Source organism: Corythoichthys intestinalis, chromosome 11 (assembly GCF_030265065.1).
Source record: "Corythoichthys intestinalis isolate RoL2023-P3 chromosome 11, ASM3026506v1, whole genome shotgun sequence".
Taxonomy (NCBI): Eukaryota; Metazoa; Chordata; class Actinopteri; order Syngnathiformes; family Syngnathidae; genus Corythoichthys; species Corythoichthys intestinalis.
In genome coordinates this window covers 49,422,606-49,450,382 of record NC_080405.1, presented here as the reverse complement: position 1 = coordinate 49,450,382, position 27,777 = coordinate 49,422,606, and the positions used below count along the sequence as shown (strand labels likewise).

Below are 27,777 nucleotides of genomic sequence, written 5' to 3'. Positions count from 1 at the left end.
GTTTCCAGGTATTGCGGGTTCTGTGGCGGCTGTGTTGGTTTGACAGCATGCAAATAAATCACTTTACAAGGGATTTGATGTTGGGCTTTATTTAGGCACAAAAATACACCCTTAATTCAGAACAAATGCTATGTACAACAAACATTTCTTTTAAATACAAAATGATACCGGTTCGCATACAGAAATTATAGTAAACAATATATTAGACGTATAATAAAATGTGGAACTGACACTAACTGGACATAACTATGTATACTACTAATATTTGCGCTTATCAGAGTAGACGTGCCTAATGTCGTGTCCAGTGAGCATATGAACATTATATACACATCACATTTTCTTAATTTCCATGCTGTGCAAATAGTTTTAGATGCTAAGCATCATATTATTATAAACTAACTGTATTTACATCCTCGCGGGATCGCCACGTAATACTTAGTGTGCTTTATGGATGAAAAAGTGGTCATGTGGAAAGATGAACAAGTTATGCATAACAAGTCTTTTTGTATGTGTTTTTTTCCTCTTCTCTTGTCATTTTCTGAGCTAGTCCGAGTCCTCGCTGCTGCAGTAGGAGCTGTCGCAGCACTCAGCCGTGTAAAGGAAGGTGTGGACATCGGGAGTCAACTTGGGCACCCAATGGCGAGGCACTAGGTACGTGGCCAGGTTGAACAAGTCCACAAAGACTTTGTAGCGGTCACTGCAGAGAAGAAAGCAAAATCATAAATTAAAAATTAGTCAGCTTTGTCCTGTCAATGATATGTACCAGCATGAAACAAGGAGTGGTATTGTAACACCGGGGTGCTAAGGTTGCCATTAGGGTTGGGTCATTTATCAAAATGTAATTGGGATTCCCATTTTGGATTGTCCTGATCATAAAAACAGTATAATGGGAGAAAAACGATTAAATGTACCAAACTGTAAGGTGTATATTACATATTATACAGTGCCCTCCATAATTATTGGCACCCCTGGTTAAGATGTGTTTTTTAGCTTGTAATATATATATATATATATATATATATATATATATATATACAGTGCCTTGCAAAAGTATTCGGCCCCCTTGAACCTTGCAACCTTTCGCCACATTTCAGGCTTCAAACATTAAGATATAAAATTTTAATTTTTTGTCAAGAATCAACAACAAGTGGGACACAATCGTGAAGTGGAACAAAATTTATTGGATAATTTTAACTTTTTTAACAAATAAATAACTGAAAAGGGGGGCGTGCAATATTATTCGGCCCCCTTGCGTTAACACTTTGTAGCGCCACCTTTTGCTCCAATTACAGCTGCAAGTTGCTTGGGGTATGTTTCTATCAGTTTTGCACATCGAGAGACTGACATTCTTGCCCATTCTTCCTTGCAAAACAGCTCGAGCTCAGTGAGGTTGGATGGAGAGTGTTTGTGAACAGCAGTCTTCAGCTCTTTCCATAGATTCTCGATTGGATTCAGGTCTGGACTTTGACTTGGCCATTCTAACACCTGGATACGTTTATTTTTGAACCATTCCATTGTAGATTTGGCTTTATGTTTTGGATCATTGTCCTGTTGGAAGATAAATCTCCGTCCCAGTCTCAGGTCTTGTGCAGATACCAACAGGTTTTCTTCCAGAATGTGCCTGTATTTGGCTGCATCCATCTTCCCGTCAATTTTAACCATCTTCCCTGTCCCTGCTAAAAAAAAGCAGGCCCAAACCATGATGCTCCCACCACCATGTTTGACAGTGGGGATGGTGTGTTCAGGGTGATGAGCTGTGTTGCTTTTACGCCAAACATATCGTTTTGCATTGTGGCCAAAAAGTTCAATTTTGGTTTCATCTGACCAGAGCACCTTCTTCCACATGTTTGGTGTGTCTCCCAGGTGGCTTGTGGCAAACTTTAAACGAGACTTTTTATGGATATCTTTGAGAAATGGCTTTCTTCTTGCCACTCTTCCATAAAGGCCAGATTTGTGCAGTGTACGACTGATTGTTGTCCTATGGACAGACTCTCCCACCTCAGCTGTAGATCTCTGCAGTTCATCCAGAGTGATCATGGGCCTCTTGGCTGCATCTCTGATCAGTTTTCTCCTTGTTTGAGAAGAAAGTTTGGAAGGACGGCCGGGTCTTGGTAGAATTGCAGTGGTCTGATGCTCTTTCCATTTCAATATGATGGCTTGCACAGTGCTCCTTGAGATGTTTAAAGCTTGGGAAATCTTTTTGTATCCAAATCCGGCTTTAAATTTCTCCACAACAGTATCTCGGACCTGCCTGGTGTGTTCCTTGGTTTTCATAATGCTCTCTGCACTTTAAACAGAACCCTGAGACTATCACAGAGCAGGTGCATTTATACGGAGACTTGATTACACACAGGTGGGTTCTATTTATCATCATCGGTCATTTAGGACAACATTGGATCATTCAGAGATCCTCACTGAACTTCTGGAGTGAGTTTTATGCACTGAAAGTAAAGGGGCCGAATAATATTGCACGCCCCACTTTTCAGTTTTTTATTTGTTAAAAAAGTTTAAATTATCCAATAAATGTTGTTCCACTTCACGATTGTGTCCCACTTGTTGTTGATTCTTGACAAAAAATTAAATTTCATATCTTTATGTTTGAAGCCTGAAATGTGGCGAAAGGTTGCAAGATTCAAGGGGGCCGAATACTTTTGCAAGGCACTGTATATATATATATATATATATATATTATTGAAATGATACTGGACCTTAATGGAAAAAAAAAGAGAAAAATCCAACCTTCAATACAAGTGCATTTATTCAGTGGGGAAAAAAATCCCACATAAAGAAAGAATTATTTGACATCAAATAATGTGTGTCACAATTATTATCACCCCTGGTGTTAATACTTTGTACAACCCCCTTTTGCCAACAAAACAAAGTCTGGGGACTGAGTTGGCCATGGGAGGAGCTTGATTTTGTGTCTGGTGAACCATTTCTGTGTAGATTTGGCCATATGTTTAGGGTCATTGTTTTGCTGAAAAGACCCAGTGACGACCCATCTTCAGCTTTCGGGCAGAGGGCAACAGATTTTGATTTAAAATGTCCTGGTATTTCAAAGCATTCATGATGCCATGCACCAAAGCCACCAAAACTTGGTCAGATGAAACCAAGGTTGAGCTTTTTGGAACCAAAGACTCTAAGTGGGTCTGGCGTGCCACGAAAGATGCACATGCTGAAAAGCACCTCATACCCACTGTGAAGTATGGGGGTGGGTCAGTGATGCTGTTGGGCTGTTTTGCTTCCAAATGCCCTGGGAACCTTGTTAGGGTGTCAGTGTATTTTTCATTTCAAAATATACTTGTTTTCTGTTACGTTACATTATTTGAATATATAAAGTTTGTAGTATATAGAGCGATCCCTCTTTTTTCGCGGTTAACGGGGACCAGGACCTGCCTGCCGAGATAAGTGAAAAACTGCAAAGTAGCGCCCCCCCCCCCCCAAATGTATTCAAAGTATTTATTCCGATTTGGAATTGGAAGGAGATACATATAAAACGTGTTTTTTCACTTTTTTCTCCAAAAATAAAATTAAAAAAAAAAATTGATAGGTGTTTTTTAAGCTTTAAAGTTATTAAATTTTAAACATGTTACTGTCCCACTGAGTTATTTTTAAACAAGAATAAAGTAGAAAAATGCTTGGCTTTTTTTAATGTTTAATTGAGTGAGTCCACTCAAATCTGTTCAAGCTGCTCACTTACGCACAATTAGTTGCCACAGCAACTGTTTAACAAGTTAAACGATGTTGACGAATGCGGCGCTTTGAAGCAAGCGTCTCCGGCAAGATCAAACCTTAACTATCTGTCAATCATCGTTAACTTTAATATTAACGATTGCCTGACCAACACAGAGCAGATAGAGGGAGTTAGGGGGAGTGAGACTACGCAATCGGCTTGGGACAGCTCATATGTAATTATTTTTTTATTGAAAAAAAATCCGCGATGGATTGAGGGCGCCAAGTTTGAAGCGCGAAGTAGCGAGGGATCATTGCATTGTTGTTTGATTCTGTCCGGGTCAAAACAATGATATGAACCTTCTTGGTATCTACGTTGGATTTGTAGTAAGCCTTGACACCAGCAGAAATTGATGAGAATGACTTCATATGTATTCATGGTCAACCGCTGGCCGAGCTGTACTACATTTTTCGATAGCTGGGCTATATTCCAATAAGTAGGGCGATAAAAATACATCTGATCTAAATTACTCCAAGACGGAGAAAGGTTTGTCCCAGTACTGCTGCAGTGAATTTCTAAAATGCAGGCTTAAACACACACACGTAGAATACCTGACAGTTGATCTCAGGTAGTGGTATCCAGACGAGCCCCCTGTGCCCGCCTTGCTGCCAATCATCCGGTGCACCATGCATACGTGATTGTCTAAAACAACAATACAGAAAGAGATGTCAATAATTAATAGACAAGCACCAGGGCAGGTGTGGGAGAAAATGTATCGAGCTGAAGCAGATGAGCTTCCCGAAGGCTTCAGACTAACTTTTAGCAGGGCAAACTTCCCCGTCAGTGCGCATGGGCCTAACGCCAAATACTCCATCATTCATTAATGTGTGCTGTCGTGTTGGCATACTCACATCTCCATTTTGTCATGAGCATGTCGATGTCCATTAGGGAGGTGAGCAGCTGGAAAGGAACCTGGAACCGAGGCTCTTCCCTAGTTTGACACACACACACACACAAAATCAACACAACTACTCTAGTAGCACTATTAGCAGTAAAAACAAAAATCAATCTAAACAAATGTCATTACCTATAGAAGTAGATCATGAGAGCACCTTGTAGAGCTTTGTAAGATAGCCGCCTCTCACCTTTAAGGAAAATTTAACATACGTGTGCTACAGTTCACTATGTATATTCTTCAAATGTATCAAATTTAACGTCAGGAAGTTGTTTTTTTTTTACCTTTACCGAGTAGGTGCTCATGATGCTTGATGTCAAACAAGGCAGTGAAAAGTTCCTTCTGCTTCAGCAACTCAGCCATCATCTCCTCTTTGTCCTCACAGTCTGACATTTGCTGCAGATCACAAACATCACAACAACATGCTTTAATTCAAAATCAATTTGTATTTTTTTAGGGCTGTTAAACGATTAAAATTTTTAATCGAGTTAATCACAGCTTCAAAATTAATGAATCGTAATTAATCGCAATTCAAACCATCTCTAAAATATGCCATATTTTTCTGTAAATTATTGTTGGAATGGAAAGATAAGACACAAGACGGACATAAACATTCAACATACTGTACATAAGTACTGTATTTGTTTATTATAACAATAAATCCACAAGATGGCGTTAACATTATTAACATTCTTTCTGTTAAAGGGATCCACGGATAGAAAGACTTGTAGTTCTTTAAAAAATTGAGTACAAGTTATAGTAATTTTATATTAAAACCCCTCTTAATGTTTATCACTTTGCATTGAGCGCTTTTCTTTTTGTGAACATTATTTTTTTGAGAGATAGGAATATTATTTTTGTCGTGCTTTCACTAAATACTGTAGCGACTTAACTGTTCCGCCCAAATGCATGATGGGAAGTTGGGCAACCATGACTGTCAGTGGTGGCTGCAAATGGTATACAGTATGTTTTGCGTTGTGTTCATTTAGGTGTGTTAAGAAAATGATTGTCTCTTGCTCCGCCCAAATGCATGATGGGAAGTTGGGCAACCATGACTGTTAGTAGTGGCTGCCAAAGGTTAAGACAATAAAGGCGCGGTCCAATGAACGCCTGTGCCCACTCGCATTTCTCTGCTGTTTCTCTCTCAATGTGCTAAAATGGTGTCATTTTAAACTATTTCAGGCAAGGCATGAACGGGTCATTCCGTGCATGTGTTAATTGCATCTAACGTGATTAATTAAAAAAATCAATTACCGCCAGTTAACGCGATAAATTTGACAGCCGTAATTTTTTAAAATGATTTTCTTACCTCAATATTCTGCTCTTCCTTATGTATGCCGTTAAAGATGTTGATTTCCAGACTCTCCCAGAAGTTGAAGCCATCTGTTTCCAGGCCAGGAGTCCTCTCCAGCCACTCCTTTAAACACGCGTAAAGTAAAATACAGTATTTCATTTGTATTCAGAGTTCCCGTCGTTGCAAAGTACCTCTATCACCACCAGGACTACCAATATTACATTTGTTGCTACTTATTGCATCCTACAGTCACACTGCTACAATACCTGATGTTCATTTCTTTCATATGGCATATGTACAGTGTAGCAAATGAATAGGCAACTACTTACAGCCCAGTCAGGTTAAGAATAGTGTTGCATCGATACTGATACTAGTAGAAATATTGATACGGCACAAAAATGTCGTCATCGGTATCAGGGAGCACTAAGAAATAGCACATCAATGCTGCTCTCTATGTACTTTTCGAGATCTACCGTAATTTTTGATAAGCTTCTGGCCAACAAATTTACACGAAAACGGCATTTGTTCCTAAGGCAGCCACACTGGACTATAAGCCGCAGCTGTCGACACTGTATTATAGGATATTTACACCAAAAGATATTAACCAATAACACTTTATTTGACAGCGGCATCATAGGACTGTCATAAGACCAAATGAGCCACTATGAAGCTTTGAACAAATTGGCTGCAAAGCTTCATTGCTTCAAGAAGCTTTATTTGGCCATCACTGCTCCTTTGTGTAGTACAGTGTGGCTTATTTGTTGATTTATTTTGGTTAATAGGCAACTATTTGACAGCAGCGTCATATCACTGCCATAAGACAGTCATAATTATGGCATGAAACTATCACGGGCATGAATGAATGCTTATGACAGATGTCATAAAGTGTCATTTGGCAAATTATGTCACGACTCAATTTATGTCCAGCTCAGATCTTTTACATCAGTGTTTTTCAACCTTATCTGAGTCACAGCACGTTTTTACATTGGAAAACATCTCTCGGCATACCACACCAAAATGTTCCAAAATTATTTTCTGTACAGTATATTTAATTATAAAATAATTTCTCCTTATTTATACTTAGCTTAACTTGAGCCTGTTAAGATGAACTCAAAGCAGTAAAACAGGAATCTTCAGCTCTCAGCTCTGTTTTTATTTATTTTAGGGCTGTCAAAATTATCGCGTTAACGGGCGGTAATTATTTTTTAAAATTAATCGCGTTAAAATATTTGACGCAATTAACGCACATGCCCCGCTCAAACAGATTAAAATGACAGCAGAGTGCAATGTCCACTTGTTCTGTTTTTTGGAGTTTTGTTGCCCTCTGCTGGCGCTTGGTTGCGACTGATTTTATGGGCTTCAGCACCCATGAGCATTGTGTAATTATTGACATCAACAATGGCGGGCTACTAGTTTATTTTTTGATTGAAAATTTTACAAATTTTATTCAAACGAAAACATTAAGAGGGGTTTAAATATAACATTTCCATAACTAACATAACATTTATCTTTCAAGAACTATAAGTCTTTCTATCCATGGATCGCTTTAACAGAATGTTAATAATGTTTATGCCATCTTGTTGATTTATTGTTCTAATAAACAAATACAGTACTTATGTACCGTATGTTGAATGTATATTTCCATCTTGTGTCTTATCTTTCCATTCCACCAATAATTTACAGAAAAATATGGCTTATTTTATAGATGGTTTGCATTGCGATTAATTACAATTAATTTTTAAGCTGTAATTAACTCGATTAAAATTTTTAATCGTTTGACAGCCCTAATTTTTTTTTTTTAATTTTTTTTTAAGCAGTTAGGCTTGAAAAGCTTGGAATTAGCAGACAAGGGGACTTTAGCAATTTCTTTAACCACAACAGGGCTGGTCATCTCTCTGACAATGGATTTGCAGACAGGTAATATTAACGTCTCTGCCATAGTTTCGGACTTTTTGGATCTAGCAACAAGTTCAACAACAAGGTAACTGACTTTCAGGGCTTTCTCATTTACCTTTGTAGTTTTTCTCAAAAAAGTTGCCTGTTTCTCTGTTTTCACAAAGGTGAACAAAATATTCCATCGACCTTTTTTTGAAGCGATGGGTGTGTCGTTTGGAGATGACTTTTAAGCTTACTTGGCACCATGGCGCTAAATAGCTGCTCGTGTCACGTTCAAGAATTGCTCGGATTTCTAGTCATCAGCCACCTTGCTGTCCTCGATAATGTGTTGGAATAAAACACAGGGAGGATTGATAGTCGTCAAATGGATAAAATGGAAAAGACACTTTTGTGTATATTGGCACTTGACGAGTCTAATAAAATGGTGTACAGTAGACGTGCTGGGATCCACATTGTCGCGGACAGCAAGGTGGCTGATGGCTAGAAATCCGAGCAGTTATTGAACGCAACACAAGCAATACCTCGCTCGTCTGCACACAACGGAGAACTTTCTGCCTACACCTTCCTTCCGACTGCAACTCCACCCGACGACGTAAACAAACAAACAAAAAATTAATACAACATTATAATTTTTCGCGGCACACCTGACAATCTCTCATGGCATACTAGTGTGCCACGGCACACCGGTTGAAAAAAACTGTTTTACAACCATTCAAAATGAGATAATTTGCCAGATGACGCAAAATGACAAATGTCGTTAGCATTCATTAATTCTCATGGCAATGTCATTTCATAATTATGACGGTCTTATAAGAGTCTTATGGCGCCACTGTCAAGTGTTGCCAAATACCATAACTAGCAATATATAAAACTACGAAAAAGACTAAAGAAAGAGCACAGAACATGAATTTTGATTGTTATTTACATCTGTAACGCTGCAATGCATGCTAGGAGGCATGTTCGACGACAACAGTGTTGACAGCAGGTGGCAGCAGAGGTTAACTGTCTCCCCCAAGGGAGCAGGAATGGCCGAATGAAACTTCTTGAAGCAATGAAGTGTTATCGGTTAATATCTTTTGGTGTATATCCCACAATGCAGTAAGGACAGCTGCGGCGATGAGACAGGCAACCTCTGCTGCCACCTGCTGTCAACACTGTTGTCATCCAACATGCCTCCTAGCATGTATTGCGGCGCTACAGATGTAAACAACAAATCAAAATTAATGTTCTGTGCTAATTTTTTCTTCAGTTACTCTTCTAGTTGTTTCATTAATAGCTAGTTATGGTATTGGATAACACTTTATTTGACAGTAGCGCCATAAGACTGTCATAAAACCATCATAATAGTGATATGACACTGTCATGAGCATTAATGAATGCTTATGACAGATTAATTATTTCAAATTATCTCATTTTGAATGGATGTAAAAGATCCGAGCTGGATATAATTTGCTGGATGACACTTAATGACATCTGTCATAAGCATTCATTAATGCTCATGATAGTGTCATGCCATAATTATGACGGTCTTATGGCAGTGTTATGACGCCGCTGTCAAATAAAGTGTTGCCTATTAAAAAATAAGGGAAAAAAGTGGAGTCTTATGGTCCAAAAATTACGGTAGTTTTCAACTGCTGGTTGCCCAACTCAAGATAGCAATCTGCTACGTAGCTAGCGCAAAAAAAAGATAAAGCTCGACGTCCAATCGTATGGCGTACAATTCAAATGAGTTTATCACTAGTTAGATGTCCAATCTGCAGTAATTAAGTATTTAAAAAAAAAATTGGTATTGGTACAGTATTGGTATCGTGAGCCAAAAAATGATATCGATGAAACACTAACATGCCTTGTCACATGCGTTAACTGACAAATACAATGAGTTATTTTCTTTACCTCGACCAATTTCAAGAGCGAGGGTTCCTGTTCGGTAGTCAGTAGCAACTCGCTGTCCTGACCCTTGAAAATGTCACGATAGTGTTGCCTGTTGTAAGGAACTCTCATGTTGTGGGGCACTCCGATTTTGTTCTCCAACAGACGGAACTGAAGACTCTGGAAGCCAGAAGCCGGAGACAGATATTCCCTATGTTCAAAACCAGAGAGAACAAATAAGCGTACAGACCAGAACGAGAGACAAAAAAACGAGAAACTCAATTGTCAAACCTGAATTCAAAAAAGTCCAAGGCTGTCATGGTCTCAAGAATGGTGAACTGTTCTACCAGCACCCTGAGGATGACCACGATCCTGTGGATGCGATTGTTGACTTTGAGCATGTTGCGTTCATCTCGCACCTGTACGGAGAAAACGTTTCATAGGCCTTCAGATGTTTGACCATACTATGTGATTTTGGTAGCCCTTCAAAACCCATTTCATTTAGCACATGAATTTTGGTAGGCATGTCCTTCATGAGTAGACCCACAAAAAGTCTAGAGAAGCTACAGCTAAAGAAGCTTTTTATGGCCACATTAATTTTAGAATGTAATCCCTTTATAAGTACACCCACAAAAACTGAAGACGCTATGACAGAAAATCCACAAGTCTACCTTTAAAGGAACCTCTGACTTAAAGACCTATAGGTTTTAATAAGGCACAATTGTTCTCTTTTACTGAAATATGTTATTAGAAACACTTGAAATATTGCCATTGATTTAAACATATATAATATTTAGTACATGTTTCGACCGATGGAGGGCACCATGTTTTATGTGCGCAATGGAGCCTCGGGGTGATGACGTAGTTTCTGTCATTCGACGAACACGACCGGGTTACTGGAATTTCTTCTACGCGGTGACACGTTCAACACATCAGCACAAAAGCGGTGAGTACTTACTATTTGTGTTTTTATTGTGACTTTTATTGCCTTTTCATTGCCTCAAAATATTTTTTGCATGTGTTTCTCTCTCATACTTTTAAGAGTTGTGTTTTCTTGTGGTAGCTTTAAAGCAGATTGTTGATCTATTGACCGCATTAGTCACGTAACGTATTCAAACCACTTTTCTTAAGTCATCTTTAGTGTGTTCTGTCTGTATGAATCTAAACAAAACAAGCTGAAATCGCACGGTAATACTTTGGGTGTCATTTTTGTTCCAGCCTTCACCGTGTACAGACGCACTCTCTTAGCTCCTGAAGCACTCTCTTATCTTAACCGATAAGCGCTCAGGGCCACAAGCTCGACTCCCAGTATGGCTCCAAAGAATTTGAAACCTGGAGGATTGGATGAAATAAAATCCTCCATACAGAAGTTGGAGGTCTCCTTGACTGGCTTGATTCAAAACCAGAATCAAGAAATCGTCAGAGAGCTCCAGTTAATTCGCGCTGAAAACGAGAAACTCAAGCAGGCGGTCGAGGAGAGAGATGTTCGCATCAAGTGGCTGGAAATTTGGGCTGACGATCTCGACCAGTGCCGACGCGCAAATGAGCTCATCATTTCTGGTTTCCAACTGACGTCTAGCCCAGGTGACACAGTGGCGCAACTGGCAATTGCTAAGCTGAAAGAGTATGGAATAAACATGGAACTGCTGGACATCCGTCGCTGCTTTCTGCTCCCATCTCGACAGTGCTGTCATGCTCATTAATGTTCCTCTCGGGTTCAAATTGAAAGGATTGAACAGATGACATGTTTATGTCCTTAGAGTCATACTCTGGAAGCCCAGCAGCGTAACCATGTGACGTCACAGCCCTGTGATGTCAACAACAAAGGCGACCTACTAGTTGAACTCATTTTACAAATTGTATAAAAACAAAAACCGAGGGGTTTCAATATCAAATTATTTTAACTTATAATAACGTTTATATTTTAAGTATTTTCTAACTGTGGGTCCCTTTAAGGCAGTGGTCTCCAAACTATTCCACATAGGGCCGCAGTGAGTGCAGGATTTCACTCCAACAAAACAAGACCACACCGTTTCACCAATCTGGTGTTTTATAAGTGTAATCAATTGATTGCAGTCAAGTGTTGCTTGTTAAAGTAGAAACCACATTGATTAAAAGGTCTGTGCTTGATCAGTGTGAACAAAAACCAGGACCCACAGCTGCCCTTGAGGACCGGTTTGGAGACCCCTGCTTTAAGGCTTGAACTGTTCTTTCAAACTTCATTTTCCCCATTTCAAGAGTTTCCGAAAAAACAAAACATTTTTGCCCGTTTGCTACCAAATTTGAATCCAGATCCAGCTAAAGGGTGGCAAACTTGGATGACTCAACCTAAATCACTAAAGTTTACGTCTCGTGTGTGATGAATATCTTGTGAAATAGAAATTCATAGCTTTGAATAAGTTAGACTGTCAATCATACAAATGCATTTACCTATCCACATTCATCAGTTTGCACTTTTAATTGGGAACCAAATTTTTGTGTAAACTTTCTGACATTTGGGACACGAAAGAGCAAACGATTAATTAACTAACTGTGAAAACAATCCACGAGTCAATCAATGACAAATAAGGTTAATTGTTTTTTGCTCCGAGATTGGATTTCAAGTGGCGAACTTTCACGCAGCAAAAGCAAGAAGTTAACTCAAAGGCTGCCGTTAGTGGTGATAAACGTCCAATCCATTTGACTTGGGAGGGCTGGCAGTGTTCAAATGACAGTTCAAATATATCACCATCAGTGTCAACAAATGTTTTAATGAGGGATTGTGCTAGAATTAGTCATGCACCAATCCCATTTTTTGGTTCCCAGTACTGATACCGACTGTGTGATATTGGCTGATGCCGATGCTATAGCGATAACACTTTAGTTTGAAAAAAAATATATGTATATATACATAGACTTCAACATCAGTTAACGGGAGAACTCTTACAGACATTTCGCCTTGCCTTCCCGTAGGGGGCCGACTCAGGCAGAGCGTTGAGGTGGCTTTCACTGTGATAACCTCAAACATGCTGCGTTTAAACTCCGGGTTTAGGTGGAAAAAGGACAAATGTTTTACTGCATACAAGTAGGCATGAGTGCCTCAAAAGTGATTTGGTCGAGTCTTCTAGGTTAGGGTGACCATATTTTGATTTCCAAAAAAGAGGACACTCAGCCTGGCCTCAAGATACTTGAATTTTACTCGAAGTTCACTCAAAGATGCCTACTTTAATATTTTTAAAGTGTGCCCCCTTACTCTGGATGGAAAAATGCAGTTTGAAAAAAAATAAAAAATAATAATGACTTTTAAAAAATACATACATATATATATATATATATATATATATATATATATATATATATATATATATATATAGACCCATGGAAATGTAGTCCAGTCAATACACATACACACAGTAGGCTTATAAATTACCATCACGACAATTGCCCTTGACAAATTGTTATTCCCATTCAATTGATATTCTCATTCAATGTTCTAGATTGCACTCAAACAATAACCAAAATAAACTGACAAACTATTCAGCCAGCATGTTTCCAAACGTAGCAGTTCAAAACTACGTTTACCATAATGCCTAGCGTGGTTTAGCTTACTGATAGCTAGCTGAGGCAAGAATCAAACTTTGCTATAAAAGTTTACAATCATCGGCAGCGCAACGATGCGACACCAAACGGGATTTTACAGTCAAAACTCCGACATAAGTCAACAGTTGTACTTATGATAAAAAAAAAATTAACAATTGGGCAGGCATTGTGGCCAAATCATCAACCCAGTAGATGGCAGTAATGCTTAATGATAGGGGTAAACTGCCAACAAAAATAAGAACTACTTCTTCCCTCCCTACTACTAGGAGCTATGTCATCGCAGGCAGCAGGGTCGGCCCAGCCTATATGCAGACTATGCAGATGCTTAGGGCCCCTGACCACTAGGGGGCCCCCGTCTGGAAATGGTTAAATTTATATTCTATTTTGTTTACTACAGTTTGCTTTATTTAACATTTGTGCGTTTTGATACTTGATTACAAGCTTAAAAAAAATAAAAGTTCTTCCTTCTTTCTTTCCTCTTTTAGAAAAAGGTTTAGCACTATCTACTGTAAGTACTGACAATCATTTGGGGTGAGAAGTTTGAAGTATGCAGTGCAACAAAATCTGATTAATATACAAAATATGGACGGATGGCTTGGATTGCATGTATGGGTTTCACAGTACACTGTGATGAAATGGTGGGCCAAAAATATGGGCCCTTTGCATTATTTTGCTTAGGGCCCCCAAATGGCCTGGGCCGGCCCTGGCAGGCAGGCACTGCCACCCAGCGGCCAGAGGGATTCTCTTCAAATTGGTCCCGTGAAAAATAAAAACCGGACATTTTTATGAATTTATAAAACCCGCCCGGACGACGAGGATACTACGTGAAAGTAGGACTTGTCCGGGCAAAAGAAGATGTTTGGTCACCCTATTCTAGGTAATTATTATATAAAATAGCACCAAGCTTGCACTTTGAAACGTTGTGAAAAAAATTGGAGAAAATTAGCCAACTGACCAACTGCCTGTTTTTTGGCCAAGAAGTTCTGCGTCCATACAAAAAAATAGCCTTTTATGTGTTTTCTTTTATGTAACATTTCAATCTAAAAACGACGAGGACCAGATAGCCGCCAAGACATGTTAGGACAATAGTAACATCAGAATTCAACCTAAATAAGTTGTGATTGTACATAGAAAATAGCTAATTTTGTTGAGTAAAATTAAGATGATTCTGCGTGCTTTCCTCAAGTATTAAGTTTCTGATGTGAAAATTGAGCGATAAATTTGCACAAAAAAAGAAAAGTCGCTTTTCGGGCAAAAACTTGTATGATATGTTAAATATTGCTATTGTTTCTGAAAATATAGGTGATTATATCTGCATTTGTGGATTTTTGTGCACCTATCTTAAAATTTGAGAATGTTATAGCCATTTTAAGTTTTGCTATACTTGTATAAAAAATAATCGGGATTTTATTAGGGGAAAGACTCTGAATTTTTTTATGTCACTGCTCATGGAGACTCATATATACTTAAGGGAGGTTCCTGTTTTGGTTTTAGGACGCCAGCAGCTTTGGTTTTGAAAGTATTTGAATTTTAAGTACTTGAAAATACCGTAATTACCCAAACATAACGTGCACCCGTGTATAATGCGCACCCGAAATTTATCTGTAAAATCTGGGCAAAACCCTAATTTTAGCACCAATAAATATGAGTCTCGTGTCTTGAACTTTTATAAAGTAAGCGGTTGTAGCGAGTTTTAACTGAATTCACCTGCAGAACTATTGTTGGCGAGTTGCGTAGTTTGGTTCAGGGAGCAGCCGGAAGTAAACAAACGTCAAATCACCAAAAAAATATCGGCCATGCCTTTTTTTTAATACAGTGTATATATATATATATATATATATATACTGGACTGTCTCAGGAAATTAGAATACACAATATTCTAATTTTTTGAGACAGTCCTGTGTATATATACAGGACTGTCTCAGGAAATTAGAATACACAATATTCTAATTTCCTGACTGTCTCAGGAAATTAGAATATTGTGTATTCTAATTTCCTGAGACAGTCCTGTATATATACACAGGACTGTCTCAAAAACTTAGAATATTGTGTATTCTAATTTTCTGAGACAGTCCAGTATATATATATTTTTTTAATTAAATCATTTTCTAATTGTATTTAACGTTACAGACATAATATGTTACACTCATCCAGAGTCTTTAGTTTAGGCTTAAGGTAGGGTGATCAAATTTATCCCGATAACGACGTTAATTAATTTTTTAAAAAATGTATCACGTTACGCATTGTCGCGCTCAATCTGTAATGGCGCCGTTTTACCTATATAGAGGGACAAAAGGCAGCGTATAATGAGTAGAGTGAATTTTGGCAGCCTTGGGAGCCTTTTTTTAATTGGCTAAAGCCTTACAATCCCTCTCCCTACGATTAGAAATATCATGGGAAGCAATGTGGGGAAGAGAGGTAGTAATAGATCTTTTTCTTAACACCTTCAGTTATTTCCCAACGCAGAGAAGATATATCAATTGGTAGCACTACGCACAGTCATGGTTCCACTTCCCTTCATGCATTTGGCCATGGCTACAGTATCATTTACTGAAGGCTCAACAAATACACTAGATGGCAATATTTAGTCACAATATAAAAAGTCACAAGTCTTTCTATCCGTAAATCCCTCTCACAGAAAGAATGTTAATTATGTAAATGCCATCTTGAGGATTTATTGTCATAATAAACAAATACAGTACTTATGTGCTGTGTGTTGAATGTATATATTCGTCCGAGTTTTATTCATTTTTTTCTTAATGCATTGCCAAAATGTATATGATCGGGAAAAATTATCGGGAATGATTGGAATTGAATCGGGAGCAAAAAAAAGCAATCGGATCGGGAAATATTGGGATCGGCAGATACTCAAACTAAAACGATCGGGATCGCATCGGGAGCAAAAAAACATGATCGGAACAACCCTAATAACAAGTCCTACTTTATTTAAAACGGCGTGTGTATTGGCGGCCATCTTTGGTTGGGCAAAACAATCTCAAAAAGTACATATTGTGCAACATTGGCATGTTGTTTCATAGTACTCCCCAATATCGATGACCTCATTTTTAGTGACGTACTGATGCCGATTATCATTGCAACACTAGCTGGAAAAACAAATGTGACTCACATGTCCACCAATGAAGATCTCACGGACTGAATCCAGCTCGAATAGAATTTGCTTGAACCATAGCTCGTAAGCTGCAACGAAACACAACACAAAGGATTTTTTTTTCTTTATATTGTCTGTAGTTATATCTGTTGTCTACTTAATCATCTATTGTTTCCAACGTGACTATAAGCAAACTCCAAACCCTCCCACCAAAATAGTACACTTTAAAACTAGGCGCCCGTTTCACCTTGATGCGTGACAATAAAGAGATGCTCGTCGTGAATCTTGTTGCCCTTCAGCTCGCTCTGCAACACCTGTGCTGTCACGATTTGATCCAGCTTGGAGCAGAGTAAAAATAGCACTTAGAACTAGAGGTGGCACTTTAACGCATTCATTTTCATTATTGAATTAAAAAGATGTACAGTGGGGCAAATAAGTATTTAGTCAACCACTAATTGTGCAAGTTCTCCCACTTGAAAATAATAGGGAGGCCTGTAATTGTCAACATGGGTAAACCTCAACCATGAGAGTCAGAATGTGGAAAAAAAAAAAAAAAAAAAATCACATTGTTTGATTTTTAAAGAATTTATGTGCAAATCATGCTGGAAAATAAGTATTTGGTCTGTACCAAAAGTTCATGTCAATACTTTGTTCTGTACCCTTTGTTGGCAATAACAGAGGCCAAACATTTTCTGTAACTCTTCACAAGCTTTTCACACACTGTTGCTGGTATTTTGGCCCATTCCTCCATGCAGATCTCTAGAGCAGTGAGGTTTTTGGGTTGTCGTTGGGCAACACGGACTTTCAACTCCCTCCTCACCCCGTGGCGTCAAAATGATAACAAGAAGGGGGAGCAAAAATCCCAGAACCACACGGGGGGACCTAGTGAATGACCTACAGAGAGCTGGGACCACAGTAACAAAGGCTACTATCAGTAACACAATGCGCCGCCAGGGACTCAGATCCTGCCCTGCCAGACATGACCCCCTGCTGAAGAAAGTACACGTCCAGGCCCGTCTGCGGTTCACTAGAGAGCATTTGGATGATCCAGAAGAGGACTGGGAGAATGTGTTATGGTCAGATGTAACCAAAATAAAACTTTTTGGTAGAAACACAGGTTCTCTTGTTTGGAGGACAAAGAATACTGAATTGCACCATACCCACTGTGAAGCATGGGGGTGGAAACATCATGCTTTGGGGTTGTTTTTCTGCAAAGGGACCAGGACGACTGATCTGTGTAAAGGAAAGAATGAGTGGGGCCATGTATAGAGAGATTTTGAGTGAAAATCTCCTTCCATTAGCAAGGGCATTGAATATAAGACATGGCTGGGTCTTTCAGCATGACAATGATCCCAAACACACAGCCATGGCAACAAAGGAGTGGCTTCATAAGAAGCATAGGCCACTCTCCAGATCTCAACCCCATAGAAAATCTGTGGAAGGAGTTGAAAAGTCTGTGTTACCTAACGACAGCCCCAAAACATCAACATTCTAGAGGAGATCTGCATGGAGGAATGGGCCAAAATATCAGCAACAGTGTGTGAAAAGCTTTTGAAGAGTTACAGAAAACATTTGGCCTCCATTATTGCCAACAAAGGGTACATAACAAAGTATTTAGATGAAATTTTGGTGTTGATCAAATACAGTGGTACCTCTACATACGAATTTAATTCGTTCCAGGACCTTGTTTGTAAGTCGAAATGGTCGTATGTCGAGCAGGATTTTCCCATAGGAATACATTATAATTCCATTAATTCGTTCCAAAGCCTAAAAACATACACTAAATTCTTAATAAATACTGCTGGCACTGTTACAAATGGCAATTAAACATAGAAAAACAAATAAGTTATAAATAAATAAGTCAGAATAATATAATAATAATAAGAATAATTAATAATTATTCCTGTAAATAATGTAACGAATTGGATTCTAATATGGCGGACACTTTTTACTGTCCCTGAACGCACCGCGAAGCTGACGTCATAGTGAGATAGGTCGGTGCGGTAGAGATAATACTTTCGTTTTCTTGAGAGCAGTCAACTGCTTAAGACAATGGGCGTTTTGTGTTGGATAAGTTCTTAAATAAATGATAAAAACGTGACGAAGCTGGCGATTTCCTTGGCAATGTTACCACAATAATCATTGTCACCTTAACTTATAAATAGTGGCGAACGGTGGTCGGAAGAGGACCATGGAGCTGTATTGTTGAGCCAGTTCAGGGACGCGCACCCCAAGCTCATATTTTTCTATAACTTGCATCTTCATTTCAAAGGTAAGCATTACTTTTTTCCTTGTTTCTCCAACTGTATCAACTTTTTTTGAAAACTGTTGATTTCTCACACAAGAAAATCCACCGTGCGTTCGTTTGCAGTGCTGTCATGTCGTCGTATTTCGAGCAACTCGTCGGATGTAGAAACAAATGGCGGCTCAAATTTTACGTCGGATGTCGAAAAGATCGTGTGTCGAAGTGATCGTATGTAGAGGTACCACTGTACTTATTTTCCACCATGATTTGCAAATAAATTCTTTAAAAATCAAACAATGTGCTTTTCTGTTTGTTTGTTTTTTTCCAGATTCTTTTTCTCATGGTTGAGGTTTACCCATGTTGACAATTAAAGACCTCTCTAATATTTTCAAGTGCTCCCACTTGCACAATTAGTGTTTGACTAAATACTTATTTGCCCCACTGTACTCCTGCTCCTCACTGTATAAATGGAACTTTGTGTATTGTGCTTGAGTACGCCACAACAAGACGCTGGATTTCCCCAAAATTTCGCAATTTTCTGGATATTCTTAATAAGGGATTCATTTCAACTGGATATTTTAATCTTTATAAAGTTGAGTTTGTCTATGTGGCTGTCTGTGTGTACGTGTTTTATGGAGGCCAAAATGGCTGGGCAGATTTTGACCAAATTTTACAGAGTTATTTCTTTATGTCTCTGGGAGTGTTTTTAAAAGGGATCATTGATTTCTGTACGCCTCCAACGAGTGCGAAAAATGAGTTTGAAACTCGCATAGAAAATGCAAATTTTCACTTTTTTAACTGAGCAACGCCGGGCCATACTGCTCAATAAATCCATCCAGCATACATTTAAAAAAAAATCATAGAGAAACCCTGATTTCACAGTTTCTTATTTGTCGATTTAACAAACCTTGGGCCCAACAACCCAGCACAAGTCGTATGGCCTAGCATACTAATAGTAATCAATGTTTACTAAAGAAAGAAATGCACGTCATATTATTTTATTGTCTGTTTTCGACCATTTAAATGTGTTAAAATGGCACTTCCACCTCAAATCTTTTCGATTTTTGCAAAGGTAATCGTTTTTTTTCTGCTGTTTTGTATTGAATTAATTGCATCCTGAAATCCTTGTAGCCTTTTGGAATAAACATTGCTATGCATTTAAAATTCAGTTAATCTGGAATAATTGATTATAAAGCTTCTAATTAATTAGATTCTTTTTTGATGGTGTCCTACAATTACTTGGAACATTTTTTAGCAGTGAGGCTTACCTTGAGGTAATCTCCATAGACGACACCTCCTTTACTGGCCTTGTTGATGCCTGCCTGAGAGACATCTTGCTCTTCTTTAGGCTCCTGAGGCTGATTTCGAAACAATCTGGGAACAAACCGAACCGAAGAAATAATGGAATATTACATACAAATCTACTGCAACAATAATAATATTCAAAACAACAACATACAAATGCCTCTTCTCAAAATAAGGACATCCACTCATGACTTGTCCAAACGAATTGCAGCAAACACCAGCACGCGCTTGGAAATGTTCAAATGTACTAAAATCATCATCTGCGGGTTTACTGTTCTTAAAGCTCAGCGTCACCCAATCAGAGAGGAGGACACCTGTCGTCACGCGGCACGCCTCTGCTTTGTTTACCTGAGGCCCCGCCGTGAATCAGTGGACTTTGTTTGACCGGTTAAAAGGCGCGGTAACGGGAAGCCATCACAACAGTAATCAGGAGGAACAATTTGCAGAGGAACTCGAGACCTTTCCTTCAAAAGTGAAAGCTGGCGGGAGTGCAAAGTGAGCGTTGAATCATCGGAAAAAAAATCAATAGTTCTACTAAAATGAGGGAAAATAACTTTAATACAAGCAGAAGTAAGGTAGAAGTCATGAGTGTGGTCATTTTGGTGGAGAATAGTTGTGCAATTCTGGAATATTATAGGAAATAAGGGATTTTACAAAAAAAACAAGTTTGTACAATTATAGAACAGAAATGGAAAATGTAACATTATGTGTAGGAATGCCGTATTTTTCGGACTGTAAGCCGCTACTTTTTTCTCGCCGTTTCTAACCTGCAGCTTTTATAAGGCGGAAAACACTCAGGTGACTTGAACTTCCGCTCTGAGACCCTAATTTGTTCAAATTTCAATTGTCTTATATGCATGCGTGATACATCATTGGGAAGCTTAAAATCTCAATTTTATTGCTGGATAAAAATTTGGAACAGGAGGGCACTTAAAAAATAATAATAATAAACTCCTAAACCCTAACTTGAGATGAGAGCATGAAAGATTATAATTAAAGGCACCATGATTTTACCAAGATATATTATCGCATACTTACCTTGTTTAGATCCAAAAACTCCATGTAGCATGTCTCACCGAGTGTCAAGACACAGCTGTGAATGGCCACAGCTGGACTTTTTGGGGATTTTATGGGTCTAACACGGTAATATAACAAGGTTCGCGATGCAGAAATCGCAGACATCAAGGAGTGGTGGAGATTTTATTTTTCAAATATTTACCCTTTTAAATGTTTTATTTTTTTCCATTTTTTCTTTTTTTGGATCGATAATTTCTCATCTAAAATACCAGGGGAAATGTGACACTAACAAAAAAAAAATAATACAGTTAAGCGATAGATATGAGGTAGATATCCGTGACTTTTTTTACAGACACCATTTTTTTCATTGTGACGTAATTTGTTTAAAAGTTCAAAATATGCGAGTAATTTTTTTAAGTCTTTTTTTTTTTTTTAAACTAAATATTAGACATCAATTAATGATTTCAAAGCTAAAAATGAAAGCCGTTTTGAATTATAAATATAATTAGTTAACTTCGATTTATAGCTGGGTAGAAACAAAAGCGGTTGCGCGACGTCTGTAAATGGTGGTTTCTGGGGTAAAACGGACAAATTGAAAAGTTTGGAGGCTTAATGCGCCATGAATCTTCTATGGCAGCATATAGACATATTGTTCTATCAAACACAACAGTTCTTCTGGCTTAAAATATAGCAGTTTCTTTTAAAGAGGAGTGCAAGAGCAGAAACATTTTTTTCAGTCTTGTCTGTTTTCCGCCTTATGTACAGTAACAAAAAAATTAGGGCTGTCAAACAATTAAAATTTTTAATCGAGTTAATTACAGCTTAAAAATTAATTAATCGTAATTAATCACAATTCATCGCAATTCAAACCATCTATAAAATATGCCATATTTTTCTGTAAATTATATATATATTCTGTAAAATAAATTGTTGGAATGGAAAGATAAGACACAAGATGGATATATACATTCAACATACGGTACATAAGGACTGTAGTGGGCATTTCACTCTACTGTCATTTAAGTCTATCTATGCTGTCCTCACTCCGAAGCGTCTACTTTTTCCAAAGCTAGACAGCTAGTGAACGACGCCATAATAATCAGACTTCTTCATTTTTCATCTGATTTATTAATAAAATGGCCTCAAACCATTGTCCTCTTTAGACCGTCGTAAAACTACAAAAAAAAGTACACAAGCATTGCATTAGCAACAACGTTAGCTTAGCACGCTATACAGGTTCACTAAACATAAACAAAAAGCGTCTCATACAAAAAATATAACATTTCGCTTGCTAACATAATATGTACATTATTTACAACAACCATACTTACGGACAAATCTTGTCCAAGGATCATATAAGCACAACATTACAACGTAGGCGACAGCCCTAAAAAAATACAAGTAAGCGATAGTTTTGAGGTAGATGTCCGTGACCTATTTACAGACACAATTTTTTTTCATTGTGACGTAGTTTGTTTAAAATATACGAGTGAATCATTTTATAAAGTCTTTTTTTTTTTTTTTAACTATATATTAGACATAAATTAATTATTCTAAGCTAAAAAATTATAGACATTTTGAATAATTAATTACTTTTTATGGCTGGGTTGAAACAAAAGCGGTTGCGTAACGTCTGTAAACGGGGGTTTCCAGGGTAAAACTGACCATTTAAAAATAGTTCAGGGGCTTAATGCGCCATGAAACTGCTATGGCATGTTGAAATTCGCCTCCCCAGACAAGCCGCACGGAAACAGCGACAGTTGAACAAAGTGTCGCTCTGCCGATGCTGCCTCCGCGCGCGCCAGCCGGGAAGGCGGAACCTCGCGCGTTCATCTCTGATATTAACCCTTTGTACTGACTCCATGTTCCAAAAGTTTGAAAAAGACTCGCCAAAAGCAGGTTGACAATTTATTCGTCGACAATGGTCAAAAACAAGGCAAAAACAGACGACGGAGGGACAATTCTGGATCCAAAACAAGGCTACGTGTTTCGGAGCAGCAAAAATCTGTTTTATTTCAGTGTCCAGTGTTTTTTAAGTCCGTGGGCCGGCCGAAGGTGTGTCCAGGCGTTGCTTTGGGATCATTCCTCTCTGGCCGGTTTCGGGCTGTTTAGGTTCATGCGTGGATGGGATGTGGTGGCCACAGCGACCGACGCTGGTCTTGACGTCACAAGCGCCTGCTATCAACTTTGTTATCTGGGCTGGCACTACTTGTTTTAGGACAAAGCACGCTGGTATTGTCCGTGTTCGTTTGTCGGCAGGACTGATTGCCAGAGTTTGGTGCGTCAATCTTGCTCGTGGCGCACACGTTTTGGGCTTCTGTGATAAGATGGCGTTGTGTATCTATTCTGTTTCTTTAAACTATGGTGTGCTATTTATTATACATTAGGTGTGTTAGAGTAGTGCAGTCCTACAGTGAATATGAGAAATGATACTATTCCCTGATTGATTATATTACGTGTGTTCGAGTAATGCAAACAGTTAGACGGTGCCGACGAGAAACGGTGCCATTTTTCCTTTTCCCCCTCATGAGCGCCGATAAGGTGATTCACTTTCCTGTGTTCAAAGCCACTGAGTGGAGTCTGCCTAAACTATAGTTAAATGAATGTGTTATACCATTGCAAACAATTATATGGTGTGTGCGAGAACAGTACCTTTTCCCTTCAGGCAGCATATTGTTCTATCAAACACAACAGTTCTTTCGGCTTAAAATACAGCAGTTTATTATAAAGAAGGGTGCAAGAGCAGAAACTGCTTTTTCAGCCTTGTCTGTGTTTTCCGCCATAAGGAAGCAGCTTATTCATGGATTTTTAAAAAAATTGTTAAACATTTTTTTTTATAAAATGGATAATTAGACACAACTTACATGACATACATAACATGCCAGAAGCTCGTCAAACTTACTCAAAAACCCAGGATTTTATTGATGAATATGGTTCCATCTGATACTATATCTTGCTACAGAAGAACAATTTTAAATGGATGGGCATCCTCTATTTGCTACAGTAACAGTTTTTAAGAGGATTTCATCCACTTCAAGTCCAGAAGGCAAGTTAAAGTGGATTATGTATCTTTGCAAATGGGGTATCTGTTTTTTTTTTTTTTTTTTTCAAATAGTTTTCAAATAGTCAAATAGTAATAAATCAAATAGTTTTTAAGCATTCAGAGTACACAAGTTGGTGATGTTGATGCGTGTTTATCTGGATAATAAATATTTTTTTTATCAATCAGATATTTTCACGGCCTCAGTCCATAGCGGATTTTTTTTTTATAAATAAAATAAAAAATGCGGATGAGCTGTCCGGAGCTGATCGCGTAGTCTCACTCTCTTCAGAAGCGCCACATGCGTCAATCATCGTTTAACTTGTTAAACAGTTGCTGTGGCAACTTATTGTGTGTAGGTAAGCAGCTCCGAGCGGATTTCAAATCAATCTATCAATCAAATTTACTTCTATAGCCCTTTACAAAAACCTGAAAGGCCTTCAAAGTGCTTTACAACAAAGACAAACATGGTTCATGATTGCTAAAAGGAGGAAAAGCACTGTACTATTACATGAAGAAAAACAACACAACGCATCACGATAAAAGTCAAAACAGCAAATAAAACAGATAAAATCCGAAAACATTAAAACCCTTAAGAAATAAAACCAGGCTAACCTAGTCTGGAGAAAAAGTGAGTCTTAAAAAGTGGGTATTTAACCGAGATTTTAAAAGGCCTACAATGGTAATGGTGTGGATATTAGTGGGTAGGCTGTTCCATATCTTGGGGGCAGCAACTGCAAAAGATCAGTCTCCCCACTGTTTAAGTCTTGACGTCGGAACTTGCAAAAGAAGCTGGCCAGTAGAACGAAGAGCCCTGCCAGAGTTACGGAGGATTAAAATTTCCTATAAATAAGAAGGAGCCTGGCCATTAATAGAATTAAAAACAAACAGTAAAAGCTTGAAATCCATTCTAAAATGGACTAGAAGCCAGTGGCGCGATGATAGCACGGGGGTAATATGTTCACGTCTAGGCAGTGTTGTTACTAACGGCGTTAAAATATAACGGCGTTACTAACGGCGTTATTTTTTTCAGTAATAAGTAATCTAATTACTTTTATCATCTTGGCATCTTACCGTTCCTGAGGATGGAAAGGCATATGTTACTAGTGGTGGTTCAATGACACGAGAAAAGTCTGAGGGAGATTGACTCACCAAGACGACAGAGCAGAGCAGGAGTGGGGAGGAGGCAAAAAAGTTGTGATGCCTAGCAAACGCAATGCTGTGCTCCAATAATACCTGACTGTAGCCGATAGCCTACAAACAACGCCCACATGATATGGTAGACATGGTAGATATCACATATATATAGAACTACATGCAAAATGACAGACACGGGGGCGTTAGCAACATGTAGAGTATAGGAACTAGATGCATTAGTAAACAGCCGCCATCTTAAAGCAGTAAACTTCTTAGGAAGGCTCTGTTGTAGAGAACCTTCCGAGCAAACCTAAGTAACTTTTTATCTGAAATACTCCTAAATTGGCGAAATCTTGACTTGAATCGATCTTTACATGATGAAACAGTTTTAAAACTTCCACATGTCAAAATTAGACAAAAGGGAACTAATGCAATAATGGGAGCAATTTTAACGACTTTTAATAGTTGATTCAGGGTAAAGGGTAAATTAGGGTAAAGAATTGGGCTAGGGCCAATTTTACCAAAAACCTTTCAATCTTTCTTTCTGCCGATCCCGATTGCTTTTTTTTTTTTTTTTGCTCCTGATTCAATTCCAATCATTCTCGATAATTTTTCCCGATCATATACATTTTGGCAATGCATTAAGAAAAAAATGAATAAAACTCGGACGAATATATACATTCAACATACAGTACATAAGTACTGTATTTGTTTATTATGACAATAAATCCTCAAGATGGCATTTACATTATTAACATTCTTTCTGTGAGAGGGATCCACGGATAGAACGACTTGTGACTTTGTATATTGTGACTAAATATTGCCATCTAGTGTATTTGTTGAGCTTTCAGTAAATGATACTGTAGCCATGCCCAAATGCGTGATGGGAAGTGGAACCATGACTGTGCGTAGTGCTACCAATTGATATACCTTCTCTGCATTGGGAAGTAAAATAAGGTGTTAAGAAAAGGATCAATTCTTACCTTGCTTCCCCACATTGCTTCCCATGATATTCATTATCGTAGGGAGAGGGATTGTAAGGCTTTAGCCCAGGGGTCCCCAACCTTTTTTGCACCACGGACCGGTGTTATTTGGGTCTTTTGTTTTTTTCACGGACCGGTGTTCTGACAAATTTTGCAACCCATCAAAAATTGCAACGATGCGGTTCTGCGCATGCGCGTAACGTTAAACATAGCCGCAAAATGCGCAAATGCAGCGATTCCAAAGTAAACACTACAAACTTTCTTGAAAGAAAGGAATATTAACTTACGTTTGATCATGGAAGGACTTGTAGAAAAGTTCTCCTCAGATTCATCCTGCCATGTAAGCTGCACACAACAGCTGCACACCGCGCTCACCATTAACGACTTCTCCTTGTCGTTAAACATTAATTAAGAAGCCCGCTTCACAAAGATACGATGTTGGAAATTGTAGCCAGGTTTTCAATGGTCTTGTCGCGATGTCAGGATATTCCAGAATGACTTTAATCCAGAACCTCGGTCGAGTTGTTGTCTCAAATGTACGTTTAATAAGGTCGCCGACATTTGCGATCTCTCTGTTTATTCACATACGGGTCACGAATCCACTCCTTCGCTGTTCGTCCGTCTTCGAGGTTGTAGGCTCGTCAGGTGCCCTTTTCGCCGTAAAAATATCTCCAAAGACGTCTGGTTTCCAGTTATCTTCGCTCGTGTGGGGGCTAATTATTTCCGGGAACAAATGTGCTGCGCCCGCAGCCTAGTAATACGCTATTATCGAGGACAAGCGCACATAGATATATTATATACACAAACAAGATGTACTGCTAGCAGTCCAATCAATGGACTTCTATGACAAAACTGTAATCTATCCCGTAGTATTATATCTAGAGTAGACAGAGATATTGGGTTGTTAAGCAGGGGCACAGGGTTAATTCGGCCAGAGTGCGGTCGTTATTAAATTATTATTTCTGTGCGGCCCGGTAGCAAATGCGCCACGGACCGGTACCGGTCCGCGGCCCGGCAGATGGGGACCCCTGCTTTAGCCAATTAAAAAAATGCCCTAAAGGCTGCCAAAATTCACTCTACTCAATTTACGCTGCCTTTTATCTCTCTATATAGGTAAAACGGCGCCATTACAGATTTAGCGCGACAATGTGTGAGTGGGTCGTGCAGCGCATGCATTAATTGCGTTAAATATTTTAACGTGATACATTTTTAAAATAATTAATTACCGCCGTTATCGGGATAAATTTGATAACCCTACCTTAAGCCTGAACTAAAGACTCTGGATGAGTGTAACATATTATGTCTGTAACGTTAAATACAATTAGAAAACGATTTAATTATAAAAAATACATATATATAAATTAAAAAAAGGCATGTCCGATATTTTTTTGCCGATTCCGATACTTTGAAAATGACGTGATCGGACCCGATCGATCGGCATCCCAATCGATCGGGACATCTCTAGCTTTGAGGAATAACTTGATTTAAAAAGAAAAAAAGATTTTAAAAAAACCAGTTACACTTCAATATTTGTGCTTATGAACCCTTTCGTGCAAGAATCAAGTTTTTAAAAAAAAAAATTTTATCGGACAAGTGGTCTCAAATTTGCGGTCCCTGGGGCTAACTTCAGCCCTCGATTTTTTTACGGCCCGCACTAGACATCGAATAATCTAAG

The 27,777-nt window shown here is 38.5% G+C and overlaps 2 protein-coding genes across 3 annotated transcripts in view; one reads left to right on the top strand and one right to left on the bottom strand.

Annotated features, from left to right (window-relative positions):
- ctso (cathepsin O) overlaps positions 1-1,022 on the top strand; it is a 28,252-nt gene extending 27,230 nt beyond the window's left edge. The window contains exon 8 of the mRNA XM_057850389.1: positions 9-1,022. Within this exon, the coding sequence (XP_057706372.1) occupies positions 9-43 (35 nt within the window). The 3' untranslated portion in view covers positions 44-1,022. The remainder of the gene's footprint in view (positions 1-8) is intronic.
- Positions 54-20,322, bottom strand: tdo2a (tryptophan 2,3-dioxygenase a). Of its 2 annotated transcripts, XM_057850386.1 has the most exons (12): positions 20,080-20,317; positions 19,889-19,994; positions 16,623-16,713; positions 16,394-16,464; positions 9,979-10,106; positions 9,712-9,898; positions 5,938-6,045; positions 4,913-5,024; positions 4,761-4,818; positions 4,585-4,664; positions 4,285-4,375; positions 54-697 (listed from the first exon to the last, which is right to left on the bottom strand). In XM_057850386.1, exons 1-12 carry the CDS (start codon positions 20,112-20,114, stop codon positions 544-546), a joined length of 1,221 nt encoding a protein of 406 aa, XP_057706369.1. In that variant the 5' UTR covers positions 20,115-20,317; the 3' UTR covers positions 54-543. The 2 variants fall into 2 exon arrangements, with proteins under 2 accessions (XP_057706369.1, XP_057706371.1); XM_057850388.1 differs by lacking the exons at positions 16,394-16,464; positions 16,623-16,713 and having other exon boundaries at positions 20,080-20,322.
- Between the last annotated feature and the right edge of the window lie 7,455 nt (positions 20,323-27,777).